Here is a 25,196-nt window from a genome sequence, read left to right as displayed (position 1 = left end):
AGGAATTTGCATACAGAGGGGTTTTAAGCACTTTGGTTGCCTTCAGTTTTTGGAACTTGCTATGTTTCATTTTCCTTCATAGTCCTTTGGCAGTAGCTCAGTAGTCAGGTGGAATTCTTCACGTCATCCTTTGGTGTCTTCTGAGCACTAGGCCACACTTGGCCATCTTTCATTACTTTGAGGAACTAAATTCCAAAGGAGATTTTTTTTTTTTTCTTTACCAGCTTTGTCTAGAACCACTTGTGACTTAGCACATGACACAGTAATTGGAGATTTGCTGTGAACAGTCGTTAGAAGTGGCCGGAGCTCAGATACTCTTCCTGGGTTTATGGTCTAGATCTGAGGTTAGTCACTTAGCAGCGATGAGGTCTGTTGGCTTCTGGGGGCTGAGACAGGAACTTAAACATTTAGGTTCCATGCTCTCAGTCTAAAGAGTGAGTGCGTGGGGTAGGGGGTCTCTGTAGTTTCTCTGTAATATTTTGATTTTGTGTAATTGCATCTACGTTTTTTAGACTGATCCCTGAGCTAAGAACTGAAACCTGCAGGTAGCTGAAGGAAAGTTAAGATCCTGATTTGCTTTTAAATTGTGCCACCCTTGATGATTCATCCTGATACTGATTCTTTTCTTCCCATGTTTTGGATTATACATTGTACATCATTACTTCCGACATGAGTGTTCATTTTTAGAGAGTGGGGGATATTTTAATAAACTTCATGTTTTAGAGCAGGTTTAGGTTTATAGGAAAAAAATGCTCAGAAAGTACAGACAGTGCTATGCTCCTTTTCCCTCTCATCTCCCCACCCCCACCCCCCCCTCCTAGTTTCCCCAGTTACTGTATGTCTATGTGGTATTAACATCTTTACTGTGTGGCACATTTGTTGTAATGGAACCAATGCGTGTGTGTGTGCTAAGTCACTTCAGTCACGTCCGACTCTTCGTGAACCTGTGGACCGTAGCCCACTAGGCTCCTCTGTCCATGGGATCTAGGCAAGATTATTGGAATGGCTTGTCGTGCCCTCCTCCAGGAGATCTTCCCAACCCAGGGATCAAACCCGTGTCCCTTACGCCTACCTGCACTGGCAGGTGGGTTCTTTCCGTTAGCGCCACCTCGGAAGCCCCAGTGGAGCCAATGTTGATGTGCTCTTGTTAGCTAAAATCTGCTAAAACGAAGACCATGGCATCTGGTCCCATCACTTCGTGGCTAATAGATGGGGAAACAGTGGAAACAGGGACAGACTTTATTTTCTTGGGCTCCAAAATCACTGCAGATGGTGATTGCAGCCATCGAATTAAAAGACACTTGCTCCTTGGAACAAAAGTTATGACCAACCTAGACAGCATATTAAAAAACAGAGACATTACTTTGCCAGCAAAGGTCCATCTAGTCAAAGCTTTGTTTTTTCCAGTAGTCATGTATAGATGGGAGAGTTGGACTATAAAGAAAGCTGAGTGCTGAAAAATTGATGCTTTTGAACTGTGGTGTTGGAGAAGACTCTTGAGAGTCCCTTGGGGAGCAAGGAAATCTAACCAGTCCATCCTAAAGGAAATCAGTCCTGAATATTCACTGGAAGGACTGATGCTGAAGCTGAAACTGCAATATTGTGGCCACCTGATGGAAGAACTGACTCATTTGAAAAGACCCTGATGCTGGGAATGATTGAAGGTGAGAGGAGAAAGGGACGACAGAGGATGAGATAGTTGGGTGGCATCACTGACTCAATGGAGCTGAGTTTGAGTAAGTTGGTAAGTAAGTTGGTGATGGGTGATGGACAGGGAGGCTTGGCGTGCTGCGGTTCATGGGGTCGCAAAGAGTCGGACACGACTGAGTGACTGAACTGAACTGAAAATCTGTTAGGTTCACTCTTTGTATGGTACAGTTCTGTGAGTTTTGACAAATACATAGTGTTATGCATCCACCATTACAGTATCATACAAGATAGTTTCACTGACCTAAAAATGGTCTGTATTTCATCTGTTCATCCTTTCTGGAAACCTCCTAAATGCCTGGGAACTGATCTTTCTACTATCTCTAGTTTAATGGAATGTCATATAGTTGGAATCATTCAGTATGTAGCCTTTTCAAATTGTTTTCTTTCATTTAGTAATACGTGTTTAAGGTTCCTCCGTGTCTTTTTTTGTCTTGTTAGCTCATTTCCTCTTGTTGCGGAATAATATTTTGTTATCTGGATATATCACAGTTTATTCATTCACCTACTAAAGGTTATCTTGATTGGTTCCAAGTTTTGGCAGTTATGAGTAAGGCTGCTATAGACATTCACATGCAGGTGTTTGTGTGGACATCAATTTTCAGCTCATGAGTAAATTCCTAGGACTGTTTACTGGATCACGTGGTAAATTACCTATATTTAGCTTTGAAGGAAGCTGCCAAGTGAAATTTCGAACTGGCTGTTTTCACTTTGTGTTTCTACCAACAGTGAGTCTCCTTGCTCCATATGCTTGCCAGCACTTGGTGTTGTGTTTTGGATTTTAGCCATTCTAATAGGTCCATACTTGTGTTTCATTGTTGTTTTATTTTATTATTTTATTTCATTTACTTGGAGCAGAGAAAGGTTTATTCCAAGGGCCCCTCGAGGAGAAAGGGCCGATCGTGCATGAAAGATAAGAACTCGTTGCTGTTTCAGTTTGCACTTCCCTAATTGATGCTTTTGAACTGTGGTGTTGGAGAAGACTCTTGAGAGAGTCCCTTGAACTGCAAGGAGATCCAACCAGTCCATTCTGAAGGAGATCAGCCCTGGGTGTTCTTTGGAAGGAATGATGCTAAAGCTGAAACTCCAGTACTTTGGCCACCTCATGAGAAGAGTTGACTCATTGGAAAAGACTGATGCTGGGAGGGATTGGGGGTAGGAGGAGAAGGGGACGACTGAGGATGAGATGGCTGGATGGCATCACTGACTCGATGGACTTGGGTTTGGGTGAAATCTGGGAGTTGGTGATGGGCAGGGAGGCCTGGTGTGCTGCGATTCATGGGGTCGCAAAGAGTTGGGCACGACTGAGCGACTGAACTGAACTGAATGACATATAATGTCGGAGAGCTTTTCATATGCTTCTTTGTTGTCTGAAAATCTTTGGTAAGGTGTCTGTTCAAATCTTTTGCCCATTTGTAAATTGTTGACTTTTTGTTTTGTTTCTTTTTTAATGTTACTTATTTGGCTGCACAGGGCTTAGTCGCAGCACTCGGGCTCTTCCACCTTTAGTTGCGACATGTGGGGTCCAGTTCCCCGACTAGGGATTGAGCGCCTGCCCCCTGCATTGGGAGTGTGGAATCCTAGCCAATATTGCAGCAGAAAAGTCCATCTTTCTTTGTTTTTAAATTGAGATATAATTGATATTCAATACTGTATTAGTTTTATATGTACACATGATAATTCAGTATTTGCATACATTGTGAAATGATCACCGCAGTGAATTTTGAGGAACCTCTGTACTGTTTTCCACGGTGGCTGCATCAGTTCCCATTCTCACCAGCACTACACAAGGGTTCCCTTTTCACTGCCTCCTTGCCAGCATTTGATAGTTTTCGTCTTGTTGGTAATAACTATTCTGACAGATATGAGGTGGTATCTCATTGTGGTTTTGATTTGCATTTCCCTCATGATTCGTAATTTGAGCATCTTTCCATTTGTCTGTTGGCCATCTGTATGTCTTTGGAAAAATTGTCTGTTCAGAGCTTCTTTTTTTTCTTTTTGGTCTACGCCACCCCTCGGCACCCCCTACATCCCCCCCCCACCCCCAGCCCTCCAGTGAAAGTGCATCGTCTTAGCCCCTGGACCACCAGGAAAGTCTGTTTATTTTTAAATTGGATTGTTTGAGGTTTTTTGCTGTTGAGTTTTAAAATAGCTTTCAGTGTACAGATCTTTCACTGCCTTGGTTAAATTTATTCCTAGATGTTTTATTGTTTTTGATGCAATTATAAGTGAGATTTTTTCTTAATTTCTCTTTCTAATAGTTTGTTATTAATGTATAGTATTAATTTTGGCCTCATGGGATGAATTAGGAAGTGTTCCTGCTGGTTCTGTTTTCTGGAGTAGATTGCAGAGAATTGGTTTCTTTTCTTCAATGTGTGGTAGAGCTCACCAGTATGACCATTTGGGCTGGGTGCTTTGTGTTTTGTAAGGTCATTAATTATTGATTCAGTTTCTTTAATAAATATGGGCCCATTCAGATACACTATTTCTTCTTGTATGAATTTTGGTAGAAATTAGTTCATGTAATTTTCCAAATTTGTGGGCATAGAGTTGTCATAATATTCCTTTATTCTTTTAAAGTCCGTGGGGTTTGTAGTGATGGCCCCTCCTTCATTTTTAGTAGTAGTAATTTGTATCTTCTCTCTCTCTTTTTCTTGGTTAGCTCAGTTAGACATTTATTAATTGTGGTGAAGTTTCTAAAGAACCAGCTTAGAATGTGGTATTTTTAGTTCATATTACAGTTTAGAGCCATATTAGTCTTGGCTTTGAGTCAGTAATTGCTAAGCATGTGTGTGCACAATGGCATATGTATTAGGACTGTCAACACAGAGATACTGTCAGAAATTTTTGGAGTCCATAGACTTTCTAAGGCTTTCATTATTAACAGAATGGTTATATGAAACGTTTAAATCTATCAGACTGTTGATTTTGGTAGGTGGTAAATAGAGTAACCACTTTGCCTCCTTTCGTTTCATTTTCTTTGGTATGGTTTTGATCACCACCTCTGGTACACTGTTAGGAGCCTCCGTCTATAGTTCTTCAGGTACTCTGTCTACCAGATTTACCCCTTTAATCTATTTGTTACCTCCACTATATAATCATAAGGGATTTGTTTTAGGTCATACGTGAATGACCTAGTGGTTTTCCCTACTTTCTTCTATTTAAGCCTGAATTTTGCAATAAGAAGCTAATGATCAGAGCCACAGTCTTCTGTGGGTCTTGTTGTTGCTGCCTGTGTTGAGGTTCTCCATCTTCAGCTGCAAAGAATATAATCAGTCTGATTTCATTATTGACCATATGGTGATGTCCATGTGTAGAGTCATCTCTTGTGTTTTTGGAAGAGGGTGTTTGCCTTGACCAGTGTGTTCTCTTGACAAAACTCTGTTAGCTTTTGCTTCGTTTTGTGCACCAAGGTCAAACTTGCCTATTACTCCAGGTAGCTCTTGACTTTTTACTTCTGCATTCCAGTCCCCTATGATGAAAAGGACATCTTTTTGGGGTGTCAGTTCCAGAAAGTTCTTGTAGATCTTCATAGAATTGGTCAACTTCAGCTTCAAGGAAATTTGAGAGATCAAGGGAACATTTCATGCAAGAATGGGCATGATAAAGGACAGAAACGGTAAGGACCTAACAGAGGCAGAAGAGGTTAAGAGGTGACAAAAACACACAGAAGAACTATATGGAAAAGGTCCTAATGACCTGAATAACCATGATAGTGTGGCCACTCACCTAGAGCCAGACTTCCTGGAGTATGAAGTCAAGTGGGCCTTAGGAAGAAGCGTTGCTACGAACAAAGCTACTGAAGGTGATGGAGTTCTAGCTGAACTATTTAAAATCCTAAAAGATGATACTGTGAAGGTGCTACACTCAGTGTATTAGCAAATTTGGAAAGCTCAGCAGTGCTTTCAACAGGACTGAAAAAGGTCTGTTTTCATTCCAGTTTCAAAGAAGGGCAATGCCAAAGAATGTTCAGACTACCATACAGTTGCCCTCATTTCACATACTAGTTAGGTTATGTTCATCCTTTAAGCTAGGCTTTAGCAGTATATGAACAGAGAACTTCCAGATGTAAAAGCTGGGTTTAGACAAAGCAGAGGAACCAGAGATCAAATTGCCAACATCTGTTGGATCATAGAAAAAGCAAGAGAAGTCCGGAAAAAACCTTTCTGCTTCATTGACTACACTAAAGTCTTTGTGTGGATCACAGCAAATTGTGGAAAGTTCTTAAAGAAATGGAAATATCAGACCACCTTACATATCTTCTGAAAAATCTGTGTATAAGTCAAGAAGCAACAGAAGTGGACATGAAACAACAGACTGGTTCAAAATTGGAAATAGAGTACACCAAGGCTGTATATTGTCACCCTGCTTGTTTAACTTATATGCAGAGTACATCATGAGAAACGCTGGGCTGAAAGAATCACAAACTGCAATCCATTTTGCTGGGAGAAATATCAGCAACCTCACTTATAGAGATGATACCACTCTAATGGCAGAAAGTGAAGAGGAACTAAAGAGCTTCTTGATGAAGGTGAAAGAGGAGACTGACAAAACTGGCTTAAAACTCAGCATTCAGAAAATGAAGATCACGGTATCCAGTCCCATCACATCATGACAAATAGATGGGGAGAGTGGGAGCAGTGACACTATATTTCTTGGGCTCCAAAATCACCATCAATGGTGACTGCAGCCATAAAATTAAAAGATACTCCTTGGAAGAAAAGCTATGACAGCTTATTAAACCTAGACATATAAAACCTAGAGAGCATATTAAAAAGTAGAGACATTACTTTGCTGACAAAGGTCCATGTAGTCAAAGCCATGGTTTATCCAGTGGTCATGTATGGATGTGACAGTTGGAGCATAAGGAAGGCCAAGCTTTTTAACTGTGGTTTTGGAGAAGACCGTTGAGAGTCCCTTGGACAGCAAGGAGATCAAACCAGTTAAGACTAAAGGAAATCAGTCCTGAATATTCATTGAAAGGACTGATGTTGAAACGGAAGCTCCAATACTTTGGCCACCTGATGCGAAGAGCTGGGTGGAAGAGACCCAGATGCAGGGAATGATTGAAGGCAAAAGGACAAGAGGGTGGCAGAGGATGAGATGGCTGGATGGCATCACTGGCTCAATGGTCATGAGTTTGAGCAAGCTCCGGGAGATGGTGAAGGACAGGGAGGCCTGGCGTGCCTGGGGTCACATGGGGTCACAAGGAGTTGGACACAACAGCTGAACAACAGCAACAACAGAGCAGAATGACCCGGGTTTAAGGGCCAGGCAGGATGAGGCCACGTGCTGGCGGCTCGCGCTCCCCACGCGTCCTTGGGCAGTGCCTTCGCCTCTCTCTTTAGCTTCATCTCTCCGAGCATGTGAAAGTTTATGAAATGCAAGTTCTTATTTTACTTTTGAGTATGAAAAGTAGAGCAGATACATGTTAGGTGTCTAGCACCATACTTAGTTCACGGCAGACTCTCTGTGTAGCTGCTGTACGAAAAGACAACATCTGTTAGACTCTGAAGGCTTCTTGGGCTTCTTTACTTTCTTGGCCATCAGCAGATGATATGACTTTCCTCTTGTTCTTTGATATATGAAGCTACATTTCTTCCCATATGGAGGTTTGGTGTAATTGGCTGCCTCTTGACTTAGGTACATTTAAAATTTGAGAAGCGAAAAGCTATTCGTGGGAAAGCCTTCCAGTCTCGGAAAATGTTTTCTTTGTAACCTTCATGATCAAGTCTTGTATTCCTCAGTTGGTAAATGCTACACATAGCTTGGCTTTGCTTTTTAGCCAGGTGTTTGCCAACGTTCTTAGTCATCCAAAATGAGTGCTTATTTTTGGATTGACTCCAAGGACAGGATACTGAGTGCCTTTTGGGAACGCTAGAAAAGGAATTTGGCAAATAGAGCAGATTTGGGAGGCTGATTAAAATACAGACCTCAGAAGAGTCCCTGGGACAGGCTCTGGAATTAAATTAAACATTACAAATAGGGACAAAGAACGGGAGAAAACCTGGACTTAGTAAACCAACTTCCTGTTGTGTGTGTTTTTAATTTTCCAAAGTAGTATGCCTTGTTCATCTATTTTCACTGACAGAAGTGGTTATAGTGCTACTAAATTATGGAAAAATAACTTTAAAATTTAGTTTAAGCAAAAAAGCTTAAGGCAGCAAACTGTAAGTATTATTTTCAGAAATAAATGCCATATCTCTTTCAAGAATAGGATGTAATTGTTATAAAGGAAATAATCAGCTTACAGAAGTCACCTTGGCTACACAGAACTAAAGCAAAGAAGAAATTCTTACTACAGTGATTCTGAGAAGGGAGTGGTAGCTTGTATTATAGCCCTCTTGGTTCAGAGTAAATGATGATATTTGCCTCAAGTCTGTTGCCGTAGACTCACTCCTGAACAGGTTCAGATGCTGCATTTCAGAGAGTATGTTTGATGTTGTCAGTAGACAGACTTGCAGTAAGATCTCTTGGGAGGTTATTTCGGGCATAAGGCAGTGACTTTGGAAATGAGGAAAGTGGAGCGTTAGTCTCAGTTGTGTCCTGCCCTTTGCGACCTGCTAACCCTCCTCCAGGCTCCTCTGTCCTTGGAATTCTCCAGGGAAGAATACCGGAGTGGGTAGCCATTCCCTTTTCCAGGGCATCTTGCTGATCAGGATCAAATCTGGGTCTCCTGCATTGTAGGTGGGTTCTTTACCATCTGAGCCGTCAGGGAATTCCTTGGAAATGGGGAGATGGGGATGAGTTTGTAAGCTGGTTTAGAAGGTAGCCTCTCTGGGATTTGGTAACCCTCTGTTGACTCTTTCATCTCCCTAATCTCACCATCACCTAAACCAGCAGCTCGTTACCGTTTTGTACATTTCCAATAAGGTCTTCTAAAATCCCCCAGCCTTTGAAATCACTGACCTATTTGGTACCCTCCTTTGGGGACTGGTACTGCAGTTGTTTGGCAAGCTTATTCATAGCCTCTGTGATTGAAGAGCTCCATTCAGAAGCAAATGGGAATAATTGATTTTCGTCCTCCAGAGACTGGAAAAATCAAAGACCACAGGAGGTTTTTTTAAAAGGAGGCCAAACCCAGAAATAAATTTACTCCAGCACCCCTTCTTAAAAGAACTCTCTTAAGTAAGAATCTTATAACTGGAAGCCCATCTCTCTAGAATAGATCTGACTTCACTTAAAAAAGAAAAAGTGGTATATGTGTGGGTTTTTTGTGTGTGTGTTGTTAAAGAAAAAGTTGTTCTTAGACTTGTAAAACAGTAAGGAAGACTTTGAGACTACTGTAGTAGCGGTATTGCCTTAGGGGAGAGAGGCTCATCTTCAGATACAGCAAGGAGCATTTTTGGCAAAAAGGATGAATGAGTCAGTGGATGGAAAATTATTCAGAGGAGACATCAAGGGTAGGGGGATTCTTGCTAAACTGACCCAACAGGATTCTTGCTAAAGGCAGATGAAGGACTTAGACATCAAAGAGGAGGGATGGGGAACTTCATCAGATATCAAAGGTGGGAGAACTTGATAAACTTACATAGCAGAATTCTTGCTAAAACTGGGCTGGGCAAGTCAAAGATAGGATGGGAACCAAAATCAAGGCCTAGTTGAAAAGAATGTTCAGAGGAACCGTAATAAAGTTTGGTCAAGGAGAGAGTCTTTGTGTGTGTGTGTGTGTATGTGTGTGTGTGTGTGTGTGCTATTACAAAAGTAGTTCAGGCCTCACCCCTAGAACCAGTCAGTCTTAACAGTTTGGTATATAGCCTTCCATATGTTCGTGTAGGCATAGAAAAACGCACTGTTCTTACTGCATGACATCACACTCTACATACTATTGTGCAGGTGTGTTTCCCACTTCATATATCTTACAGGTTTTTTCACGTCAGCATGTATACACTGGTCTCATTCTTTAGAATGTTTTGCTTCACTTTAGATATTGATGCCAAACTATATTTTAGATCCCGGTTTACCATTTTTTTTCAAATGCATTATCCTGTTTATTCCATAAAATAGCTCTCTCAGGGTAGGGGTAGGACAAGTGACATCTCTGTTTTACATAAAGTTTAGATGATCTTTAGCTGATCCAACATGTCAAGTCCAGGATTCACTCATATGGGTAAGTTGCTTGTATGAAAAAGAATTTAGACCTTTGACATTCAGCCTACAAATTAGGAACATTCAGAACACTGTTTCTGTTGTGGTGCTTGGTACATTTAGGAAATATTTGTGGTTTATGTAGGACCTAGAATCTGATAATAAATTTCATTTGAGGTATACATTAGATGTACACTTTTACATTATTAATTTCTATATTGAAATTTTTTGGTCATTTTAATTTCCTCAAAACAATGAAATAATCGTCTTAAATATTTTAAGATTAAATGAATTCAGTCAGCTTGTAGCTCTCATTGTAATGATGCTTTCAATAGTTACCTCTAAGTAACAAGGTTTGTCAGCTAATTGGATTTCTGGAAATGTTAATAGGAGTCTTTTGGTTAACTACGTCTAATCATTTCCCCCTGGGATCTGGTTCCTATCTAGGGTATAGTGCCTCTCTCAAGACTCTTTATTGGTTTCCTGTACCCCTAGAGAGAAAAAAAAGAGTAAGGCAGAATGAATGAGGATCAGGCAATGTAAAGCTGGGCGGAAATGAAAGTGTATGAACTGTGGGGAGTTTGTCTTACTCAGGAATGAGAAAAACAGCCCAGAGAGTGGTTTTCAAGAAGCTGTATGTAGCACAGTGTTAAGATTTCAGGGTTAAACCCAGTGTCACCCATTCCAGATCTGGGACAGCGGGTAGGTTATTCCCCCCATACTGCCAGTTCCCTTGGGTTCGTCTATATGGTTCTGATAGGAAGTAAATAGTGAGTTATTTAATTCACTGAAAGTATACTTGGATCATAGTAAACATTTAATACTGCCTCTTACTTTCAGGTCTTTTAGACTCAAAATTTCAAGAAAGGGGTCTCAAAATCTGGATGGAGTAAAGTGACCATATAATTTATTGTCCAGGCCAGGATGCTGTTAATAATTATGCTGGAACAACAGATACAAGCCAGGATTTATGACTTCCCTGAGTTGGAGAAATCTTTGCTCCCAAAAGTGACGGACAAAGGCATCTTGCCTTCCTGCCCAGCTCAGTTCAGCCTGTGGACTTTGACAAGCCAAGGAACAAACCATTCTTAAAAGTTTTTCTGTACACACACACACCACACATTCTCCTTCCCTCACCCCCATACCCACACTAAACAATAGAAGGAACATTGCTTTTTCTTCCTGAGTAACATGTTACCTTACAGTAGTATGAATCTGCACATATATTTAGAGATATTTGTGTAGTATTTTTTACTCAAGAAATAACTAGATAGAGGATATGAGTTCTTGGAAATAGTTTCTGTGATCTAAAGTAATTTACCATCGCTGTCTTGGAAGAGGTGGGCCCCTCGTGCCTTTATGTGTAGAGCTCTCTTACTCCTGGAGCTCCCCGTGTGCCCGGTGTGGTGCTTTCTTGGCAGTGAGGATATGGTGGTAAACATAACATACTCCAGTCTGCCCGGAAGTTGCTTGGGTTCTAGTAAGGAAGGCAGTCAAATAGGGACAAACATAGAGCTCTGAACTGAGCTCACTGTCATCAGGGCAGAGTACAAGGAGCTCTACAAGTAGCTCATGAAGAATCCTGCTTGGCTGAGGGGAAAAAAGGAGTTCCTTGAGAGCTTTGCTCAGTGCTGCAGAGGTGCTGAAGAGGCAGGATGGACTGGGGGCTTGGGGAGGAACAAGGTGGGGGCATGGCCTTCTAGGAAGCATTTGCCCTTAAAAGGTCACCTTGGCTGCAGTGTGATCACATACCTTTCTCCCTGGTTGCAAAGCCTTTTCATCCTTTTTGCTTGAGAACTGATGCCATTCATCTAGTGGTCCCTGTGCTCCCTTAGCATCTGCACAGTTCTTTTATAGCATGAACTACATTGCATTATGGGCTTCCGTCATAGCTCAATTGGGAAAGAATCTGCCTGCAATGCAGGAGACCCTGGTTCGATTCCTGGGTCAGGAAGATCTGCTGGAGAAGGGCTAGGCTACCCACTCCAGTATTGTTAGGCTTCCCTCGTGGCTCAGCTGGTAAACAATCTGCCTGCAATGCGGGAGACCTGGATTTGAACCCTGGGTTGTGACGATCCCCTGGAGAAGGGAAGGCTTACCCACTTCAGTATTCTGGCCTGGAGAATGCCATGGACTGTATAGTCCATGGAGTTGCAAAGAGTCTGAGACGACTGAGTGACTTTCACTTTCGGTTTAACATTGCATTATAATTTTTTTGGTTCTGCGCCTTTGAGGTTCTTTAGGGCAGTGGCTTGGTTTTGTTTATTACAAGGCACCTAGAATAGCACAGCAGCTTTCCCCTTCTTTCCCCCTCCCCACAAATATTTGCATATTTCCTGTGTGCTTGCTGCTTGGGAATGGGGCACAGTCTCTACTGTCGTAGAGGATGCAGTGCGGCGGGAATCAGGATTTTAAACTCTGGAGACCATTCTCATGCAGTTCAGCACTTCTGTGCCTTTCTTGCAATTGTGGAACAGAAATGGAATGCTTAAGTGTTAAGAAGCCAGGCTAAAGTAAACTGAATCAAAGGAAAATTAAGGGCCCCCAAAGTAATTGCATAAATGGTAAGGGAAATACGCCTTGTAAAAAAGTGATTATATTTGCATTATTCCTCATGACTTCGTCGTGGTCAGAGCGGAGCACTCCCACAGTGGTGCTCACGCCCACAGCCATGCAGAGACTGTGTTTCCTCCTGCCTCCATTCCCATTCCCCCCTTCTGGGTACAGTGACTGAACCCAGCAGTTACTGGAGTGAATGTATAAGGTTTCTAACAGCCCTTGCTCTCCAGAAACTTGCTGGGGTGTGTGTGGTGTGGTGTGGCTCGTGCGCAGTTAACTCACTAGAAACAGGAGACTGTTGTCCTTGGCAGGAGAGGGGAGAACTCCTTGCTGGCATTGTGGAACAAGAAGAACGTCCTTCCAAGTTGTTTGTGAGTTGTATCACCTGTAAGTTTAAAATGGGGCGTTGCCTTTCCACTGTGTTTATCTCTCGCAAGGGAATAAACCCTTCAAAGTCACTGCCTTTCGTCACACATTTGGAACACAAAACACAGCCACAAAAGCCAAGGTGACCAGAAATACCCATTTCACAGCTGACAAGGACTTGTTCACCCTGGCGTGTGGTGTTGGAATCGTTTCTGCACCATCCTCAACAGGGGGCCATTTATGCCCACTTGAGTTCTGTTTTGGGAAAGCAGCCGCTTCCAGCTCTTGGCTCTGACTTTCAGGTGTTTCCTCTGTATTTTTGATTACTATGCTTTTGCTGTTTTCTTGATTTTAAAATTTTAGAATTTTTATCTGTCTTTGTTAAGGAAGAGCAGGGTTTAGCTTTCTTTCACTCACTAGGTCTGCTGCCTCCCCCTTCATCCTCAGATATATGACAGTTTTTAGTTACATCAGTATCTAATGTCTATATTATTGTGGCTATTAGTATTATTCACCTGCCAAAGCAATTAGTATATTACAATCCTCTCTCTCTCTCTTTTTTTTCCTTCTATTACCTGTCTTGGTGGTTTTCTGAGTTTCCTATATCTAGCTCACTTTTTTTTTTTTAGTAAGATCTAGTAGGCATTTATAAAACATTCCATATAACTCTGGCAGAATACGTATTATTTTTTTCAATTGCCTGTAGAGCATATACCAAGATAGACCATATGCTAAGCTACATAAGACAAAAGTTGGTATCTGTTTTCTGATCACAGTGGAATCAAACTAGAAATCAGTAACATTAGACAACAGGAACGGAGAAGGCAATGGCACCCCACTCCAGTACTCTTGCCTGGAAAACCCCATGGACAGAGGAGCCTGGTGGGCTGCAGTCCATGGGGTCGGGAAGAGTCAGACACGACTGAGCGACTTCCCTTTCACTTTTCACCTTCATGCATTGGAGAAGCAAATGGCAACCCACTCCAGTGTTCTTGCCTGGAGAATCCCAGGGACGGGTGAGCCTGGTGTGCTGCCGTCTGTGGGGTCGCACAGTCGGACACGACTGAAGCGACTTAGCAGCAGCAGCAGCAGACAACTGGAAAATCTCCAAATGCTTAGAATCTAAACAACACACTTCTAAATAATCCATGAGTTAAGAAGTCTCAGGGAAATTTAAAAAATAACTGAACTAAATGAAAATGCTATCAAACTGTGTGGGATGCAGCCAAGGCTGGGCTGAGAGGGAATTTTTTTAGAATTTCTTATTTTTATATTGGGGTATAGCCGCTTAACAATGTTTTGATGATTTCTGGTGAACAGTGAAGGCATTCAACCATACTTATCCAGCTCACTCTTAATTCCTAAACTACAGCCGTAAATTTAAATCCCTAAATTCTCTTTTCCAAGTCCCAGGCAGATCCGTAGGCTGGCCTCGTCAGCTTCGTGTTCCCCTGCATCCCCAGAGCCCCGCATCCTCCAGGATGGCTGGGGATTCCTGAGGCTCACTCCGCTCCATGCTTTACTCCCTCTGCCTTTTTTGTTGTTGTTCAGCTTCCTGGATGCCTGTCTTCCTCTTTTATTTGGTAGCGCACATCCTCCAGTCACTTCCTGATAAAAGGGTGTGTGGGAGGTAAAATTTAAGACTCTGCATGTCTAAAAATATCTTTATTCTCTTTTTATACTTGACTGATTTTTTGTCTGCTATAGAATTCTAGGTTGGAAATCATTTCACTTTTGAATTTTGAAAGTACTGCTTTTTTGTCTTATAGCTTCCAGAAATGAAAGCCATAAGACTTCGTGAAAATCTTGAAATAATTGAAAATTTGATGCACTCAATCCTTTGTATGCAAACTATTTTTTCTGTCTGGAAAGTATATTGTCTTTATCCCATGTGTTTAGAAATTTCATTGTGCCTTGCAGGGAACGGGTCTTTGTAAAAATTATTCTTTGTATTGAGTATAGGATGGACTATTTAAACTGGAAGTTCATATTCTTCAGTTCTAGGAAAATTTAAGTTATTTCTTTGATAATTTTCTCCTCTTTCTTTTCTCTGGAACTTTTGGTTCTCTAATTTTCTTATCTTTTCTCTGGAATTTCCCCATCTCTTCTTTTGGTTCCACTTTCTGCAAGATTTACACAGCTTTATCATCAAGTTCTTTGTTTATATTTATATTTCTACTATCATGTTTTTATTTTCCAAAAGCTTTACACTGATGTAATTGTTTCTAATCCTCTTCTTGTGTGATAATACGTTTTTTTGGTTGAGGTTTTATTTGGTTTCTTATTTCTGTTCCTTTGAGTCCCTGTATTTTGTTTTGTGTTCTCTCATTTCATGTTTGCTTTCCTCAAATGTATCAGGATCCTTGGTTGTCATTTTTATTTAAGCTTCCTCGTAGCTCAGATGGTAAAGAATCTGCCTGCGATGCAGGAGACCTGGGTTTGAGCCCTGGGTTGGGAAGGTCCCCTGGAGAAGGGCATGGCAACCCACTCCAGCATTCTTGCCTGGAGAATCCCATGGACAGAGGAGTCTGGTGGGCTACAATCCGTGGGTCACAAAGAGTTGGACACGACTGAGCGTCTGAGCTCTCCTGCCAGGGTGCAGAAATGACAGTCTTCTGGCTGCCCTGGATGTGACTGGGGACCTGGTGGCCTGTCGCTGCCTTGTATAGAATTTGTATCGGGTCCTTGTTTCCAGCTCCTCTTCATCCCTGGGCTCCTGTGCCACCAGGGGCCCCTAATCCCTGAGCCTTCCCTGATCAGTTGGCCTCTCCTCTGGCTGCAGGGATTCATTCTTTCAGCTTTGCTAATTTCTCTACTTTTCATCTTCTAAAAACACCGCCATTTTATGTTCACTGTTATTTTTCTCCTATTCTTTTTGTTTTTACCCTCATTTTAATGAGGATTGAGCAGAAATAAAAATACACAGCATTTCTCAGTTAACTAAAATTGTTTGTTTTTTTTTTTGTATGATTGTTTCATGTCTGTAAGTTTTGTCTTTCTCCAGAGTTCACCAGCTTCTCTTACAATGAGAGTGGCTTCCTTTTTCTCTCTCCTTTCAACAGTTAAGTATGTGGAAAGCATTTTAGTAAGGATGTGTCAAATTCATTTGAGTGAGATGAAGTTTTTGTAAAATTAGACGGACTTTGGACAGTGTTTCCTTGTGTTGGAGAACTACCAGTCCTTTCTGAGGTTCAGAGATAAGTTTGCCTTTGCAAGGATGACCAAAAGAGGGAAACAGCGAATGCCTTTGGCAGAAAAAGACTGATGAGACAAACTCCTGTTTAGACCTTAATGATTTAATGAGGACCTGATGGAGAGCTGCCGAGAGCCTCTCTTCCCCCTTAAGTTCATTGCCATTGCTTCCTCTTCAAAGAACCGGTGATGGAGCAGGCCCTGTCCTGCCTTTGTGCTCAGAGAGTCTTTCACTTCCTGAGAACTAATGCAGAGGAGACACATCATGGTCCAAGTTGTTTTGTCTCAACCGTCAAGGTCGAGAGCCTGAATAAACTGGAAGGAACACGCATTAGAAGTCAGACATGGGATTTTCTTTCCATTCCACATGAATTAGCTGTATGACAATCAGTAAGGCATTTGGATTTCAGTTTTCTTACCTCTAAGATGGAAGTAATGTGCTGATACTTTCCTATACCATAATATGGTTGTAAGGTTGAACAAGGTCATGTCAGCATTTAAGTGTCGTCATTTAAACTAATCATGTAACCATAGCATTTCATGCCGACATGTGCTGTGCTGTGCCTGGTCTCTCAGTCATGTCCGGCTCTTTGCGATCCTGTGAACCATAGCCCACCAGGCTCCTCTGTCCATGGGGATTCTCCCGGCAAGAACACTGGAGTGGGTTGCCGTGCCCTCCTCCAGAGGATCTTCCCGACCCAGGGATCGAACCCAGGTCTCCCGCATTGCACACAGATTCTTCTCATCTGAGCCACTAGGTAAGCCCAAGAATACTGGAGTGGGTAGCCTAGACCATCGTATCTACCTACTGACTGACTAGACGTCTACACGTGGGAGTCAAATTCATTTCAGCCTCAACTAACCCAAAACAAAACTCCCTGTGCCTGCCCCCAACACACACTGTCACAATCACAAAACAAATCAACACTACCTTTCCTCCTTAATTTACCCTCTCATTAGCCACTGAATTGTTTACTCCCTCTCCCCATTTAGTCACCAGATCTGTCTTTTCTATTGAATCTATTCTTTTTTCTCCAGCGTCCCTACCACACCCTTTGTTCAGGTCCTCACTTCGTGCCCAAATCGCTAACTTGGAAGTTAGTCTGGTCTCCATCATCTCTGCAAATGGTTAGCATAATGATTTTCCCCCAATTGTGATGTGTTTCAGACCGTCACAACAGTATGGTGAATAACAGATTTAATAGGTTCCCATCTAGGTTACTTCCCAGCTGTCAACAGAAAGATTTTTCTAAAATACACATCTGATCATTCCCTGCTTGAAACTTTCCAGTGGCACATAGGAGCCTTCATGACTGGCTCTGCCTACCCGTCCCGAGCACGCATTCACTGTCATGCTCCAGCCACTCAAAAGAACTGGTCATTGCCTTTGCCCCAGTTTGCTGGGACTACTAAGGAGACCTTGAATTTGAGTTTCCTCTCTTTTTTTGAGTATAGTTGCTTTCAAATGTGTTAGTTTCTACTGTACAGCAGAGTGAATCCGCTGTGTGTGTGCATCCCCTCTTTTGGATTTCCTTTCCGTTTAGATCACCGCAGAGCATTGAGTAGAGTACCTGATGGCTGTTTCCTCTTTGCTCCTCCTGCCAGGCTGATTGTCTCAGCTTTAAAGGCTCAGCTCAAATGTCTTCCTTTTCTGCAGGGCCCCCCGTATTCCCGTTTCCCCATCAGCTATGCTTTGCATACTTTGCAGAATGCCAGGCACTGTGCTGGCATTTGTTTACTTGTGTGACTTCCTCACTCTCCTCCAGGGTGGAGACCACGTAGCACTCCGGCCTATGCCAGGTGGGGCCTGAACGCACACTCGGTTGAACTGGATTGGACCCTGCCGGCCCATTGAGATACCATTACTTGACTCTGTAAAGTAAGCACTTAGGTGACTGGACCACATGAAGCAGGCTTGCTGCCAGCAAGGAGCCACTGAACGGGGCACCATTTGATCCTGATCCCACACAGTAGTCACAGATGAAGGGAGTCTGGCCCCTTTGGTTTCAGCTTATAGTTTTTCTGTCTCTGTTTTATGTAAAAGCATCTCAAATGCAGTATTTTTACCTGTCCCATCAAGAGATTGTGGCCATTTTTAATGGATATGAAGTAGCGGGTTTGTTATGTTGCATGGAGATCATGTCACGCTGGGGTCGCAGGTTAGGAAAAACCAAATGTTAGAAGTTGCAAACTGGTGGCCCTTGGGCAGTTCTTGTACACTGCTGTGCTCTCAGAAACATGAAGGATTCCCTTAAAGGGCTTAAAATATGTAGCATGGCGGCACAGTGTAAAGAATTTTCCCTGTGGTTTAGGTCAAGTCTAATGAATGCTGTGGTGACTGTGCACTGGATGTTTAGGAGTCTCCTGCACCATGTTTAGGCTTTTGTTCTTGTTTTTGCCTTGGTTCTCTTGGTGCGTCGTGTTCTGCCCTTGTCTGTTAGTGAGTGGCCCTTTGGTACTGCTTTAGAAAAACCTAATAGAACAGCTGCAATAGAGAGGAAGACCTAGATTGTAAATAGCTCTTTTCTTGGGCTTCCAAAAAGGAAGAAACATGGGTGGAGGGGGATGTTACTACCATCCTGTCTGAAGCTAAGATTCCAAACAGAGAGCTGACAGTTCTCCATTTTCATTTGGGTTTTATTTAATATATTTCCCATTCCTTCAAATTTCTAGATAGGCATTTAGAGGAAATGCTTAGAGAAAAAGGAGGGGGAAAGGTCTTACCAAGTTGGGAAAGCTGCAGCTTCTTGCAGGAAATTCCTTATCTCTCTGCCTTGTCTTTTCTCATTGTTTTGAGATAGTTTTAGTGCTGGAATGGGCTATCCAGACTTAACCACCTCTAAACCAGAGTCGTGGAGGGAAAAGTTAGAAAATGACAGAGGAATTGCTCAGTTCTGCCTTGTCATTAAAAGCAAAGGCCATTTAAATGCCAGGGGTTTCTGTTCTGTTTTTTTTTGTTTTTTTTTTTGGCTGCACTGGGTCTTAGTTTCAGAATGTGGGCGGTGCATGGGCTTAGTTGCCCCTGTGGCATGTGGGATCTTAGTTCCCTGACCAGGGATTGAACCCACCTCCCCTGCGTTGGAAGGCGGATTCTTAACCATTGGACCACCAGGGAGGTCCCTAAACCTTAGTTTTAAGGTTACTTTGGGACCTGAATTGAGGAAGTTGAAAAAGTAGCAGCTTCCTAATCTGATACCCCGAGCCAACAGATCTGACGTCCCAGCTGCTCTAACCCATGTGAGGGTTTCCTCTTTCCCAGCTCCTCGTGTTTATCCCAGTCGCCTTGCTGTTGTGTGCAGCGTTGTGTGACTACATCTTCACTCCATCCTGCCGTCCGCTTGGATCACGACAAAAGTCCCTGTTGGCCAAAGACCAAGAGCGCCTTAAATGAGAGTTTTGGATCAGCCACTGACTTGGCATGTAATTTGGGGCAAATTGTTTTTGGATTTCAGGGTCACCCGTTTTGTAATAGAAAAATGATGATGTTTTGTTTTGTGGGGCAAATTGACTCTAAATATGAAGCCTACCTCCTAAATTTTCTAGATCTGTTTCACTTTCCAACATTCTATTCATTGTCAGGCATGGGTTTATAATTTTTGGTTTAGGAAATGAGATGTAAATGTGACAAAGAGATATAATTGCTTTTAGTTCTTTGTTTGGAAGATGCTACAGGAATCCAAGCTTAATGGAAGATGAGGACACCAGGAAGTCCCTCAAGTTCCTGACTTTGTCATGGGTTTCCTTAACTGACAGTGAACAAATAACTTAGCTGTCAGAGTACATATGTCCTCTCTTTTCACTTAAAATTTATCTTGAGCTTTTAAGCCAAATACCTATATACTTATTAAAGTGACTCGTGTCACACATATACACCATTTATTGTTACTGTTTTGATTTTTCCTCTTCTTTTTCCTGTACTTGGCTTCCTTCCCAGCATTTAAAAATGTTGTAAAAAGACCACTCTGTGAATGCCTTCTCATCACGGTGTTCTGAATAGTGTGCAGAATGAAGAGCAGAACCTGAAAGTCCTCCTTCAGGCGCTGCAGTGCCTCCCCACCCTACTTCCTTGCCCAGAGGCGAGCGTCCGTGCTTGGAGGGCACTCTCTGCATTGCCGTGTGTGTGTGTGTGTGTGTGTGTGTGTGTGTGTGTGTGTGTGTGTGTGTGTGTGTGTGTGTGTGTGTGTGTGTGTGTGTGTGTGTGTGTGTGTATCTGTGTAAAATGAGACCTCATCTTTTATATATTATACAATGACTTCTTTTTTTCACTTCACAGTTACACAGTGCCTCTTACAAAATCTTTCCTTGTCAGGACACATAGTCCAACTTGTTTTCTTGTCTTTCCTTTGTTGTTGTTAACTGTTGAGTAATAATTTATTTTCTGGGTGTGCCTGATGTCTAACTGCCCGTCCATAGGTGGCCGTTAGGTCTGCAGTTCTTACTCTGCAGTGAAGCAGGCCTGCACAAGGATGTGTCTTTGCACACGTGTACAAGTGTTTCTGTTGGATAGTTGCCTGGAAGTGGAGATGCTGGCCCAGAGTGAATGCCTATTTTTGGTTTTGGTGGATGCTGCCAATTGTATTCCCAGAGGAATTCACCAGTCTAAACTCATACCAGTTGAGTTTAAGAGTTTGTCTCCCTGATCTTTACAAGCGTTTTACAATGTCTTTATTTTTGCCAGGCTGATAGGCAAAGAGAAGTATGTGGTTATTTTAGTTTGCATTCTTCTACACTGTGTCTCTGTAGATCTAGGCTTTCTGATTCAACCCCTCAGTGTTGCCAGTGACTTGATAACTCTTTTTTTTTTTAATTTTCTTGGGTTGAATCTGTCTATTTTATGTCTATCAGTTATCTGTGGTATAGGGTAGAAATTGTTTCACTTCACACAGCTTTAGATAGGAGATGGAGTGAGCTTGTGTACCCAATCCACTCTCCTGATAAATCTCTCATATATATTTTTCCTCTATAGTATTTACAGTGTTGTTTCTTCTTTTCTCCTTAGCATTATATTGTAATCTCTGTTCTGTCTTACTAGATAGCAGTATAAATGGTACTTAATTCTTTCTGTCTACACCTTAATTATTATAATTATTTCTCTATTGATGGACTTTTGGACTATTTCTAATATTTTATTGCTATAAATAATGCTGCTTCCAGCATCTGCGTGTCAAGTCTCTGGGCCCAGATGGTTTTACTGGTGATTCTTTATCTTTTTAGTGCTCTATGTCAGTGATTCCTGAATATAGAAATAGGTAGATAGCTGCCCAGGTGATCTGTGACTTAAATCTAACACTGATATACCCAATAATGAGAGCACAAAAAATCAACACCTTTAGACCAGCTTCACTTATGAATGCAGATGTGAAAATCCTAATCCTAAGTAAAATGCTCTCAAGTGGAATTCATTGACATGACACTAATGGATAAGTGCCAAACAAGGTTTATTTCAGGAATGAAAGAATGATTCGGTATTAAGGAAGCTATTGATAACATTTTAGTTGGTTCATTGTGAAAAACTATGATTTTATCCGTAGAGGTAAAAACATTTAAACAGTATTTCTAATACATTTTTAAAAGAAAAAAAAAAGATACTTCCTTCACATGTTATGGAGTGTCTACCTCAGGTCAACTGTCAACAACATTAGAGGCGTTCTCATCAAAAGCAAGGACAAAACAAGGCTGCCCTCTACTACTTAATATTAGAAGTTCTGGCCAATGTAGTAAGGTATGAAACAGTCATAATTAAGACTTCAAGGATTAAATGAGGTGACATTTCAACCTTTTTAGTATGGTAGTTTGAATTCAAATAAGGTGCTCATTGTAGATTCTGTTGTTATTCTTTTTATTATCAATAAGACATATTCACAAAGGAAAGGCAAAATTGTCCCTTGCATCTTAACACATGTGTCCGGGTGCTCTTATGAACATGGGTTCTTTGATTTTGGTCCTTGTTGTCGAATGATCCTGATAATCTGTCTGGTCTATGCTGAGGTCTCTCCAGCCTTCAGTCACCAGCCTTGAGGTGAGTGCCCAGTACCTATAACTGACTAGTGGTTTGATTCAGTGATATTTTTGATGACCTTTCAAAGAGACCATTTCTTACAAGCCTGACAGTTTTCGGAGGCACAAGTCCCAGACTGAGTGAATAAAGAAGTTACCAGTGAGGAAGGACACAGGAAAACAGCTCTGAGATGATGATAGTGTTGTCCTGACACTTGACTCCTTGTTCAGGAAGCCACTGGTGTACCCTCAGTGCTGTGTGTTTCTGTGGGACACATGCTGTGTGTTTCGTGGGACATAACACTGTGTGTTTCTGTGGGCATGGCTGCCGTCCTGTACTGGGAGTCATATGGAAGTGACCTGTTGGGTTAAACACCACACAGGATTTTTTCCCCAAGCAGCTAGCTGTCTCCAGATTTGGTTTGTGACTTCAGTCTTTTTTTTTTTTCCTTATAGCATTTGGAGAGGGCCAAATGTGAACTGTGTTGACAGCACTGGGTATACACCTCTGCACCATGCTGCTTTGAATGGCCATAAGTAAGTATTAATGTGCTATATTCCTGCCCCACTCTTTAGAACTCAGGCCTCAGGTTGTCTTTTTTTCCTTCCTTTAAAGATGTACTAAGCAGGGATGCTGAAAAACAGAAAAACTAAATTTAGTCTGTCCACAATTCTTGAGTCTCTGTTTAGTGTATACTTTAAACCTCGTTCCCTAACCCTTGCTCCAAAATAACGTTAAAAGCTTCTTCTTTTCCCCTCTGAAATGGATCAGTGCCTTACAGTGATCTGAATAAGACGCTCACATTCGGGGACGCTAGATCGTAATGGGGCTGGATAACCTACCAGGTAACCAGCCTCTTTATAAGCTGAAAAGAGATCGAGTGGTTGGGAGAATCTTTCTGTTTACTCCATCTTTCTGCTTGCCACTCTTGCCTCATAAAAGTAGCCTTGTACACAACAAGAACCATTCTTGAGGGAAAAATACACAAATAATATGGCCTATTTAATTCTCTTACGTATAGAGAAGTTATTCGGATTTGTTATGTGGGATTTGTGTGGAAGCCTTTCTGGAGGTGGGCTCTGGCGGCCTGAGGCGGGCCGGCCCTTCAGTGAAGGGGAAAGGGCAGGCCCCGGGCAGGGGCAGGCCCCGGGGGTCGGGGTGCAGGCTTAGTGGGTAGATTTGCTGGAAGATGGAGCAGAGGAGAGGGCGCCGGCGGGAGTGTGAGGCCTAATACGAGAGAAGAGAAGCCGTAGAAGTTTAGTTTTTAGGAAAGACAGTTTATTGGGACCGGTCAGACTTTTCTGAGCAGGGAGCCGGGCCCTGGCACCTTGTGGTATTCCCTATCACTTTCGCAGTATCTGGCCCAGCCTAAGTGACTCCAGTGGGCTTCCCTGGTGGCTCAGTGGTAAAGATTCCTCCTGCCAATGCAGGAGACTTGGATTCGATCCCTGAATCGGAAACATCCCCTAGAGGAGGAAATGGCAACCCACTCCTCTATTCTTGCCTGGGAAATCCCCTGGACAGAGAAGCCTCAGTGGCTGCAGTCCATAGAGTCACAAGAGAGTCAGACATTACTTAGTGACTAAACAATGACAACAACAAAATGACTCCAGCATGCTTTTCTAAAGTGACCTGAAAGTCGCTCAGTTATGTCCTGCTCCTTGCGACCCCATGGACTATACAGTCTATGAAATTCTCCAGGCCAGAATACTGGAGTGGGTAGCCATTCCCTTCTCCAGGGGATCTTCCCAACCCAGGGATCAAACCGGGGTCTCCTGCATTGCAGGTGGATTCTTTACCGGCTGAGCTATCAGGGAAGGCCCTAAGATATGTTGAATGTGATCATTTTCTGTAGTGCAGTCTTTTCTGTAACCATCTTAGACAAAGCTAACAGATAATCTGTAGAGACTCCCTGCCCCTTCAATAGTGGGGTAGCCGGAGTTAAAGTGGATCTTGGACTTAAATGACTGTAGCTTTTTAGCCAAGTTCACCTCCATATTCTGTTTTTATTTACAGTGGGGATTTTCTTGGACCTCATGTGCATGGGGATAATTATACATTTTTATCTGCCTAATTAGTGGTGTCACCAAGAAGGAAGCCAAGTCCTCCTTTCTGGATGTATCAAGTGATACCATACGTGTCTCCTGCTTGCAGAAGGTTTATGCTTTTGTTTGCATAAGGTTAGGGTTTATGTTTGTAACCACTCTAAGTCTGCTCTGCCTGTCTTATTTCCAGCTCCCACCTCACCAAATGCTTTGAATAATGTGGTGAATAACGATATTTGTTTTGCATGACTACTTTTTATGTAAATTCTGTCCCTGAATGCTGTTTCAACATCACAAACAAGGAACCCAGACTTTTTCAAGATAATGGAAAATAAATGGATTATCTAGAAAATAGCTAAACCAGGAGGTGAAGAGTCAGTGGGGTGTGGTTCAAGATGACTCAGCCGCTTGTCAACAGCTGTTCAAGTAGTCAGGGAATTCAAAGGAAGAATCAGGAGACAAGCTCAGGTAGAGATGGGAGCCAGGTGAGCTCCTCTCTATGAATGGGCTTCCTGCTACACAGACATGCAGAGCTGCTGGTAGGAAAGACTTGTGGGTTCTGCAACTCACAGTCGATTTTTGCCTTTTAGGGATGTGGTCGAGGTTCTTCTGAGGAACGACGCGCTGACCAACGTGGCTGACTCTAAAGGCTGTTATCCGCTGCACTTGGCAGCCTGGAAAGGAGACGCCCAGATAGTGCGGTTGCTCATCCATCAAGGGCCCTCACACACCAAAGTCAATGAACAGGTTGGAAGGAAGGGACGCTTTCTCCACGCAGCTCCAGCCAGACCTTGGCAGCCACCTCAGGCCCACAGCTCAGATCTAAGGGAACCAGCTCTTCCCTGACCTAAGAGTAATTCCCCTCTTCCCAGGGCCACTCCTTTTAGTGAATCAGAGAGACCTTGTACCATGAAGGGTGTATTTCGTGTGCATTTGAGTTACGCACAGTTGAAATAGTGCTGTAATGAGCACAAGGTTGGAAACAGTGTACATCCTGCACAGCTGCCAGGGATCATTTTAAACTGGTGGGTCCTGCCATCAGCGTGGCAGTGCGGCTTGAGCTGCTAAACCAAAACACTCCAGCGTGCATCAGGACTCTGGAGACCGTATTGTTTTGCGTGCATCGGACCTCTCAGAAGTGGAGGAATGCATGCTGTTAGCTGAAAAGCGAACTCACAAAGACACATAAGTGGAGGCCAGAGGTGACACAGCGGAATGAAGACCATTTCAGTGGTGTCCTC

General features: G+C 42.6%; 1 protein-coding gene across 8 annotated transcripts in view; it reads left to right on the top strand.

Annotated features, from left to right (window-relative positions):
* ANKS1A (ankyrin repeat and sterile alpha motif domain containing 1A) overlaps positions 1-25,196 on the top strand; it is a 168,629-nt gene that overhangs the window by 48,074 nt on the left and 95,359 nt on the right. For all 8 annotated transcript variants that reach the window (XM_018038709.1, XM_018038707.1, XM_018038704.1 and 5 more), the window contains exons 2-3: positions 22,366-22,446; positions 24,546-24,702. In XM_018038709.1, coding sequence (XP_017894198.1) covers positions 22,366-22,446; positions 24,546-24,702 — 238 coding nt within the window. The remainder of the gene's footprint in view (positions 1-22,365; positions 22,447-24,545; positions 24,703-25,196) is intronic.

Source organism: Capra hircus, chromosome 23 (assembly GCF_001704415.2).
Source record: "Capra hircus breed San Clemente chromosome 23, ASM170441v1, whole genome shotgun sequence".
Classification (NCBI taxonomy): domain Eukaryota; kingdom Metazoa; phylum Chordata; class Mammalia; order Artiodactyla; family Bovidae; genus Capra; species Capra hircus.
Note: the sequence above shows the minus strand (reverse complement) of the source record. Positions and strands in the feature narration are given on the sequence as shown.